General features: G+C 39.1%; 1 protein-coding gene across 1 annotated transcript in view; it reads left to right on the top strand.

The window, feature by feature from the left end:
• Positions 1–257: 257 nt before the first annotated feature.
• Positions 258–10,703, top strand: part of LOC104244964 (putative late blight resistance protein homolog R1A-3) — a 31,269-nt gene continuing 20,823 nt past the window's right edge. Inside the window, exon 1 of the mRNA XM_070162441.1 lies at positions 258–845. Within this exon, the coding sequence (XP_070018542.1) occupies positions 411–845 (435 nt within the window). The 5' untranslated portion in view covers positions 258–410. The remainder of the gene's footprint in view (positions 846–10,703) is intronic.

Below are 10,703 nucleotides of genomic sequence, written 5' to 3'. Positions count from 1 at the left end.
TGCCATTATTTTTAGAGCGAAATAAGAAAGTGTGTCATCTAATCTGAAACTGAGGGAATAATATTAATATATATGAACCCATAATTTTAAATATATAATGTGTTCAATACTAAAAATCTTAAATATTAAACATATACACGATAAAACCCGTTTGGACGGTACTCATCAAGTCATTAATTTATATGACAAACTAAAACAATAGTAAAAAATATAGAGTATTTAAAAGTAAAGCTAAACAAACACATCGATCGAAGTTCACTTGTACTAGTATATAATAGTTACCTTTATTGCCTGTACCTTTGGCTCTGCTTTTACATCTCTCAGCTAAAGCTAAAAATAAATCTGCCTTCAAATTCCAATATTTTCTCTGCTTTAATTCGATCTGCTAAAAAAGAGAAGAGGAAGTAACCATGGCAGATGTAGCTGTGAATTTCCTATTGGAGAACTTGATGCAGTTGTTGCAAGACAACGCAGAACTTATTCTTGGAGTAAAAGGCGAGGCTGAGAATTTACTTCAAGATCTAAGTGACTTTAATGCTTTCTTGACACAAGCTGCAAAGCGCCGAACGGAGAATGAAGTTCTGAGAGGATTGGTGAAGCGTATAAGAAAGGTAGTGAACATAGCTGAAGACGCCATTGATAAATTTGTGATTGCAGAAAAGCTTCACAAGGACAAAGGAATAGCAAGATATATGGACTTGGTTCACTATAAAAGAGTCCAGGATGCAGCAGAAGAGATCAGAGGTATCAGGGAAACGGTCAAAGAAATCAGGCGGAATAATAGTTATGGTCTTCAGGCTCTTCAAGATGAAGATCCAGCCCCCGGAGTTGGGGATGAGAGAAAGGTATGTACTAAGTTATTCATTTCAATCTCATCATACACTCTCTATGTTTTAATTTATGCACCCTCTTGAACATGTGTTTCAATTTAGACGAGTTAGTTTGATTCGCCACGGAGTTTAAGAGAAAAAAAAAGAAACTTTTGAAATTTGTGGTCTTAAAATCTTAAGGTGTAAAAATTTTGTGGGACTACGATATTTGTTGTATTTATAAAAGCTTCTCGGTAAACGAGAAGTTTAATTATTCCCAAATTTAAAAATATGCCATTTATTTTGAAACAGACTAAAAAAGAAAGTATGCCATCTAATTTGAACAACGGAGGGAGTATTACTATTGTGAACCTTAATGAGATCAATCCTAAACGTCTCGCAGAGAGGGAATAGAGTTGGAATGAATTTCACTTATAAAGAAATTTTACTATAAGTACAATTTGCCTACTATAACAGGTCCTTTAGTCCTGCCAGTTACCAAATACACAGTTATTATTAACGTTAATGTTATTATTTTTAAGTGGCCTGCTAATAAACTCTTTAAATTTCATGCTTTTATTTTATTAGGTATATTTAGTTAGAATATGGAAAATGTATTCAAATAAAAAATATATAGTGTATTAATTTATTAGGCGATGTTTTTTTTTTGGCAATAAAATTTGAAATATTACCATAAAAAACAAAATTGTTACATCTAAAGAACCTCTGCTGTCTCAGCCACTCAGTTAATAATGTTGTATAGTTTCAAAGTGCCATGCAGTGTTATCACATGGTATTCCCAATCTGATCATTCTTTCCTTTGTTGGAAGTCTCCCCTGTGTTAACCACAAAATGCCTGTATTTAGGAAGCATCACTGTATTCGAAACAAGCTCAGCTGTATCCGTAAGTGGTTTTTCACCCATCATGGCAATATAACTCCGTGAGACTGAATAACACCCATTGGTAGTTAGGGAATATATTTATTAATATACCAGCTTCCCATAGCCAGCTTGATCTTCTGAATATTTTTCCAGTACCAACTAAAATCAGTTGGTGTTGTGTGACTATATATCCTCGTTATTCTTCATGTATATTCCATGAACCCATTTCACCCACATTATATCATTTTTTTCCTCCTAGCAGCCAACTCAGTTTCCCAACAAGCAGGGTGGCCCTTCCATTAAGCAAGTAAAACAATTGCTTTGGCCCCACATTTTTTGGGGCCTAATTTTTTGTTACACCTAATATGATGTGTATAAGTTTTAAAAAAGATTTTGTAAAGTGAAAAAGTTTGATTTTTTTCTTTAACAAGTATAGAGAAGAAGGATTTGCAACTGCTATGATTTCTGTCAAAAATACTGCACTTGAAATGAATATCGAACCCAAATTTTGTATGAAACATATGATATATAGGAAGTAACAATTTGATGAGAATGTTGATAATAAAATCTCAAAATCTTTCGAAGAATACTTTGGAGTTGATTACTTTATACATAGTAGACAAGGCTATTCTTTTCACTTCAAAATAGATTTGAATAATTCGAAGCATATGAAATAATTTTTGGTTTTCTATTTAACGGTAAAAATTAAGATCACTAAATGATAAAATTTGAAAAAATATTGCCTTACAGCTTGTTTGGATGGTTGTTACCCATTGTATCGTATCGTATTGTTACTTAAATTTTATTGTATCGTATCGTTAAATCCACTGTTACATGACGACGAAATGTGCCACTTTATGTAATGACCATTTGGTGTGGTCGCGTCGTTATCTTGTCTTCTTCTCTCAATCTCACCCTTTATTATTATTAAATTATTTTATTTTATCATTTACCCTACTTTTTTATATAGTAATTTTACCTTGTATCATAATTTTTCTTTATAATATTGCAAGTTTATTCTTCATATTGCTGGTACGTGATATTATGAAATGATGGCAAACGACACAATCTATCCAAACATTGTATTTATCAAATGATACAGTACAATACGATACGATACATTATGAAACGATACATTATGAAACGATGCATAACAACCATCCAAACAAGCTGTTAATGTTGAATGTTCTAAAGCAAAATAATCAATTCGATATTGATGGTTTAGATTTATTTTATAAGATAAAAATATTAAGAAAAATAGTGCAATTGGAAGATAATAGTTTAATTGATACACTTGGTCAAATAAAAAAATTGATTCTTTTTCCAATGTCTATAATACTTATGGAATAATGTTAATAACTCTTGTTTTCGTTATTTCAGGAAAAAAAAATCAAAATTAAAATTGATAAAATCTCACCTAAGATCAATAATGTCTCAATAAAAGGTTAAATAGATTAGCTATATTGTCAATTAAGAAAGACTTATTAGAAGTTATTGATTATAAGAAAATTATTAATAATTTTGTATCCAAGAAACGCTAGAAAAATAGACTTTAAATAAATAAATAATTTTTTGTAAAAAAAAAGTTAAGGCCCCTTATAAAATTTGGCTTTAGGCTACAGAACTCGTCGGGCCGCCCCTGCCAACAAGAGCAAAGTTTCACATTATACAATTCGTAATATTGACTCCCCAAATTTTTTTAGGTAAGCACATCTTCTCCCATACCATCAATGTTGCCTTCCTCTTTTCATTAGAGCATCCTGTTGGGAAATAACAAGCACAAGCAATGTGCGCGATAAGGTAGCAACGGAATAATACCCAAGTCAAACTTTCCCAATCTACTTGAACCAGGAGAAGACAATAAATTGGCACATGGTAATACGTGCAACAAATATACTACACACAAACGAAGAATAACAAGGCAAAAGTAATCAAGATACGAGACATCAAATTTACGGGGAAAGCCCCTTCAACGTGAAGATGTTAAAAAACCACGGGAGCGAAGGCCCTCAAAGCTCCACTTAATCAGTCAACAAGAGTTACAAAAGTTTTCAAAATTGACCAAAAAGCAAGTGCTAAACCAAGAGCAACAATAAAAATAAAATTGCACCATAATTGAAGAAAAGAGAGAAATCACCCCAAAAATGAGCTACTGTTCACATCTCCAAAATCAAAGTTATAGGCTTCCAAATCCAATCTCCATTGTGGAACCCTAAGAACCATATGTTAAGAACTGCTAGTTCAAATTTGAGCACGATCCAACGGTTAACGAGTTATTGAAGCAGACTGTCTGAGCAGAAATTTTCTAAAGCAAAAGAACACACTTTTCTCTCTCACCAGGCTTCAAAACTGCTGCACCCTTATGTTTTTTCTCTTGTTATGTTTCTAATCTAAAATAGGTCATATTTATATGTCTTGACATTAGTGGGCTATAAGGCAAAATGGGCTTAGTCCAAAAGCTATTTTATTTACCCACATAGGAATGGAACAAGACAAAAAATCCAACAATTTCCCTCCCGACTATGTAGAGGAGACTGCCATTCCGAGGTTCATGCAACAAACTTCAAACTTCCCTGTTCGCAGAGCATTAGTCAACATATCCGAACCATTATTATCGGTGTGAATCTTCTCGAGTTCAAGCAACTTAGAATCAACACATCTCTAATCCAATGATATCTCATATCAATATGTTTAGACCTACAAATCATTACATACATCAAACTGCCAACAACTGAAGCATAAGGAACTTTCTTTATATCTTCCTTCTCATCATCACTAGAAGGACAATGCTTCGTGCTAAATTTGAAGTGCATAGCTAAAGATGTACTTACAATCTTAGCTTTATCCATGTTGAATTTGTGAAGTACAACAACAACAGCAACAACAACGACCCAGTATAATCCCACAAGTGGGGTCTGGGGAGGGTAATATGTACGCAGACCTTACCCCTACCCCGAAGGGTAGAGAGGCTGTTTCCAGGAGACCCTTGGCTCAAAAAACAACAGGAGCCGATATATTAGTACCATAAAAATACATAATAAAATAACAGTAGTATAAGAGATATGAAATATGAAATACAGAATACGAAATACAAAATAGATGGCTGGTATAGTAAAACTAGCAGGTAAAGCCCTGCATCAATAGACGACCAATGACATTCTTAGTCTAACTCCTAACTGGCTAGTCTCACTCTATTGTGTTGTAGAAATATTCACAACTTTCCCCTAACCTACAACCTTAATGCTCGACCTCCATAATTCCCTGTCAAGGGCCATGTCCTCAGTAATCCTAAGTCGTGCCATGTCCTGTCTGATCACCTCTCCCCAATACTTCTTAGGTCGCCCTCTACCTCTCCGCGTGCCCACTACAGCCAGTCGCTCACACCTCCTCACCGGTGCATCAGTGCTCCTCCTCTGAATGTGCCCGAACCATCTGAGTCTTACTTCCCGCATCTTGTCCTCCATGGGGGCCACACCCACCTTCTCTCGAATATCTTCATTCCTAATCTTATCCATCCTTGTATGCCCGCACATCCACCTCAACATCCTCATCTCTGCTACTTTCATCTTCTGGATGTGTGAGTTCTTTACCGGCCAACATTCAGTTCCATATAACATGGCAGGCCTAACCACTGCTCTATAAAACTTACCTTTTAGTAACGGTGGCACTTTCTTGTCACACAAGACTCCCGACGCTAACCTCCACTTCATCCACCCCACCCCTATACGGTGTGTGACATCCTCGTCAATCTCCCCGATCCCCTGAATAACCGATCCAAGGTACTTGAAACTACCCCTCTTGGGAATGACTTGAGAGTCAAGCCTCACTTCAACTCCCGCTTCCGTCGGCTCAACTCCAAATTTGCACTCGAGGTATTCCGTCTTCGTCCTGCTCAACTTGAAACCTTTAGACTCAAGAGCATGTCTCCAAATCTCTAGCCTCTCGTTGACGCCGCCTCGTGTCTCGTCAATTAGAATAATGTCATCAGCAAATAGCATGCACCATGGCACCTCCCCTTGAATATGATGAGTCAGTGCATCCATCACCAGGGCAAATAGGAATGGGCTGAGCGCAGACCCTTGGTGCAACCCCGTAATAACTGGAAAGTGTTCAGAGTCGCCTCCTACTGTCCTAACCCGAGTCTTAGCTCCATCATACATGTCTTTAATCACCCTAATATAGTTACTCGGGACCCCTTTATCCTCTAAGCAGCTCCATAAGACCTTCCTAGGAACCTTATCGTACGCTTTCTCCAGATCAATAAACACCATGTGGAGATCCTTCTTCTTATCTCTGTACTGTTCCACCATCCTCCTAATAAGGTGGATAGCTTCTGTGGTAGATCGTCCCGGCATGAACCCGAACTGGTTGTCTGAAATAGACACCGTCCTTCGCACTCTCATTTCTACCACTCTCTCCCAAACTTTCATGGTATGACTTAGTAATTTGATGCCCCTATAGTTGTTACAGCTCTGGACATCACCTTTGTTCTTATACAACGGGACCATTGTACTCCACCTCCACTCTTCAGGCATCCTATTAGTCTTGAATATAACACTAAACAATGCAGTAAGCCATTCCAAGCCTGCTCTACCCACACACCTCCACAGTTCAACCGGAATTTCGTCTGGCCCGGTAGCTCTGCCCCTTCTCATCTTACGCATTGCCTCCATGACTTCATCGATCTCAATGTCCCTACAATTACTTAATTCATGGTGACTGTCGGCATTCCTCGATTCCCCAAGTATAATATCCTGATCCCCTTCTTCACTTAGAAGTTTATGAAAGTAGGTCTGCCACCTCCTCTTAATCTGGTCATCTCCCATCAAAACTTTGCCGTCATCATCTTTTATGCACCTCACTTGGTCCAGATCCCGAGTTGTCCTCTCTCTCGCCTTAGCGAGTCGGAATAACTTCTTCTCCCCACCTTTGTTCCTTAGTTCCTCATACAGACGAGCAAAAGCTGTCGTCTTAGCCTCCGTCACTGCCATCTTCGCCTCCTTCCTAGCTACCTTATACCTTTGACTGTTCTCTCTTCTCCTCCTCGTCAGTGCTCCCTACTAACCGCATGTAAGCCGTTCTTTGCTTCCACTTTACCTTGGACAACTGCATTCCACCACCAATCCCCTTTGTGGCCACCATTGTGGCCCGTAGATATCCCTAACACCTCTCCCGCCGCCTTTCTTATACAGCCGCCGTCGTCGACCACATTGTGTTTGCGTCCCCACTACTTCTCCAAGCTCCCATTGCCGATAACCTTCCTTCCAACTCCTTAGCTTTATCCTTAGTTAAGGCTCCCCACCTAATCTTGGGGCGTCCTTGTACTGACCTCTTCTTCCTCCTTATCCTAATACAAATGTCCATCACCAAAAGCCTATGCTGCGTTGAGAGGGTCTCACTTGGGATAACCTTGCAGTCCTCGCACAACCTTCTGTCGCATCTCCTGAGGAGGAGATAGTCAATCTGAGTCTTCGCCACCGAACTTTGGTAAGTAACCAAATGTTCATCCCGCTTCGTAAAACTCGAGTTCGCAATGACTAGATCGAAAGCCTTGGCAAAGTCCAACAACGAAATGCCCCTCCGTTCCGCTCGCCGAAACCAAAGCCGCCATGCACCTCATTGTACCCACCTGCAGATGACCCAATATGGCCATTGAAATCTCCTCCTATGAATAACCTCTCAGAAGACGGTATACTACGAACAATCTCATCCAACCCCTCCCAAAAGCGCCTCTTAATATCCCCATCCAAGCCTGCTTGCGGTGCGTACGCGCTAACGACATTTAAAGTACCCTCACCCACCACCAACTTAATAGTCATTAGTCTATCATTCACCCGCCTGACCTCTACCACAGACTCTCTAAGATGACTATCTACCAGGATACCCACTCCATTCTTACCCCTCAGGACACCAGAGTACCACAACTTATACCCATCCACGTTTTTCGCCCTCGATCCGACCCACCTAGTCTCCTGGACACACGCTATATTAATCTTCCTCTTCTGTAGGATTTTCGCCAACTCTATGGATTTACTCGTTAGTGAACCTATGTTCCATGACCCGACTCTCAACCTATAGGCTCCCTTGCCCCCTCTACCTCCCCTGCTACCCAACCCACCCCCTGACCCCAGCCCCACACTCTGTCCCACCCGAGGACATGCCCTTATTCTATCATCCCAGACTGCAGCCACTACACCTACAACAATCTAGAGAAGACTCGCTAGTGCACAACGTACACAAATCAAACTAGAAGGAAACAAGTGGTAACTAGTATCCTAGTTGAAAGGTTTAACTATTGCGAAGTAAAGTAACAGTAATTTAGCTAATACCAAAAGGGAAACGGTAAAACAGGAGGTACCAACTATTGTGAAGTACTTTCTGAATTTATTTTTCTTCCACAACTTCTTGGCCTCTCTGTCACGGACTATTTGCATGCGAAGAATCTGTCTTGCTGGTCCTAAGTCTTTCATAGCAAAAGACTTATTCAACTCTTTGCTTCAACTTCTGAATCCTGCAAGCATTATGACCAACAACAAGCATGTCATCAACATAAAATAATAAGATAATAAAGTCATCATCAAAGAATTTTTGCACAAAAACATAATGGTTTGAAGAAGTCTTCTTGAAGCTTTGCTGACTCATAAAAGAACCAAACTTCTTGTACTACTACCTAGGAGCTTGTTTCAAACCATACAAGTTCTTCTTCAACTTGCAAACGAAATTCTCTTTTCCCTTGACTTCAAAACCTTATGGCTGCTCCATATAAATTTCTTCATCGAATTCATGATGGTGAAAATCAGTTTTAACATTCATTTGCTCAAGCTCTAAATCTGGACTTGCAGTCAAACCAAGAACAACCTGAATGGATAACATCTTCGCAACTGAAGAAAAGATTTTATCAAAATCAACTCCCCTTTTCGAATTAAAATATTTGACAACCAATCTAGCCTTGTTGTCACGACCCGAAATTCCCACCATCGAGACAGTGATGGCGCCTAGCATCAAATTTGCTAGGCAAGCCAGCGTTAGGCTATTATTAACCAATTTCTTTACGTTCCGGTGATTAAAAGTAAACAAGCTAAAACAAGTAGAAATAAATGCGGAAGTAAGTAAATAGCCTATTTGTTTATATACTATTACTAATACTATTGCTATTACTACCTAGAATCCGGTGTCACAATCCACGAACACACTAAGATTTGCTACAAACATTCGTTCGAAAGAAGATGCAACTGTTTATGAAGGGAAGTAAAAACAATAAATGTAGGAGCATAGAAGGGGACGGGCTTGCGGACGCCAGCAGGACTACCTTGGGTCTCCTAGCTAAAAATATCTGCACTCGACCTCTCGATCAGCCACTACCTGCTCCAAAATCTGCACAGGAAGTGCAGAGTGCAGTATCAGTACAACTGACTCCATGTACTAGTAAGTGCCAAGCCTAACCTCGACGAGGTAGTGACAAGGCTACGGCAGGGCAATTACAATATAACCTGCATACAGTGTAAAATAAAAGTAGAAAGAAGGACAAGACAAAATAAAACAGTAACTTGCAAGGAATGAATACAGAACTCAAGTGTCTTATTAGTATTCAGCTATAACCAATCCTTAAGTGAAACGCAAAGCTACCGAATAACTTACACAGTAGAAGAAAGATACATAAACATATAAACTGATGAGGCGCGCATCCCGATCCCACCATATATCAATATCAATATGAATATTCACCCATATTACTCCAGATCAATCCACCCTTATTCCTCTTGTTGCGGTGTGCAACCTGATCCCATCGTATAATAGCATTTAACCTTTATTCCTCCTCAATATATCACCCTTATTCCTCCTGTTGCGGCGCGCAACCCGATCCTACCATATCAGCATCAATTACTTAATAATTATAGAAATTTCACAATATAACTCAAAACTCTTCACAATAGTTAAACCTCAAACCAAAGCAAACGGAAAGCTTGTACATTATGAAACTTCACACAAATAATACTACTCAGCGAAACCAATCCAAAATATATCATAAAACATCGATAACCAGCTTAAGCCAATAATATGAGACAATGAAACTATGGGGTGTTAGCGGAAACGTAAAAGAAAGAACACAAGATTTAACGTGGTTTGGATCAAAATAATCCTACGTCCACCAGAGAACAGTTGCCTTTTTAATATTAACAAAGGAAGGGGAGAGTTCCCAATTACACTTAAGAGAATTTCTCTCTTAACTCTCTACTCACTACAATGTGTTGTATTATTTTTGGGATGGTTTCTACAAATGAAGGAGTGCATCTATTTATAGAGGTAAAGACCTCCTCTTGATGTCATTGGTGACATCAAACTACCTCCTCTTGATGTCATGGGTGACATCAAAGGAGGAAGCTTCCTCCTAGCATCCACACCAACTCTTTCCACCAACTCTTCCAATTGGCATGCCATTGTTGACTAAACATAAACCAACATTTTCAGCATGCCATTGTTGACTAAACATAAACCAACATTTTCAATCTCCACCTTGGTTTGCGTTTCGAGCGTGTGAACAACTCTGGCCAAAACTTCTAAGCTTACTGGGCAACCCCGTTGTAAGAAACAAGAAGAATCAAACCATTGTTGAACATACCACCTCCACCTAGCAACTGTTCTCTTCGGAGTTGCATCAGTTGATGCACACCCCCGCCAAGTCCTTGCAGTGTGCAAACTTAGCGAGCGGGACTATCTTGGTCAACATGTCTGCAGCATTATCGTCTGTGATAACCTTCACGACCTTGATAGTTCCCTCATCAATAACATCTCGAATAAAATGAAATCTGACATCAATGTGTTTAGTGCGCTCATGAAATCTCTGATTTTTCATTAGATGAATAGCACTCTGACTATCACATCTAAGAGTTGATTCCAGCTGAACCAAACTCAATTCCGCTACTAAACTTTTCAACCAGATAGCTTCCTTTACCGCCTCCGCTGCTGCCATGTATTCTGCTTCTGTCGTAGACAAAGCGACAATCGACTGCA

This window comes from Nicotiana sylvestris, chromosome 11 (genome assembly GCF_000393655.2).
Source record: "Nicotiana sylvestris chromosome 11, ASM39365v2, whole genome shotgun sequence".
In the NCBI taxonomy this organism is placed as follows: domain Eukaryota; kingdom Viridiplantae; phylum Streptophyta; class Magnoliopsida; order Solanales; family Solanaceae; genus Nicotiana; species Nicotiana sylvestris.
Note: the sequence above shows the minus strand (reverse complement) of the source record. Positions and strands in the feature narration are given on the sequence as shown.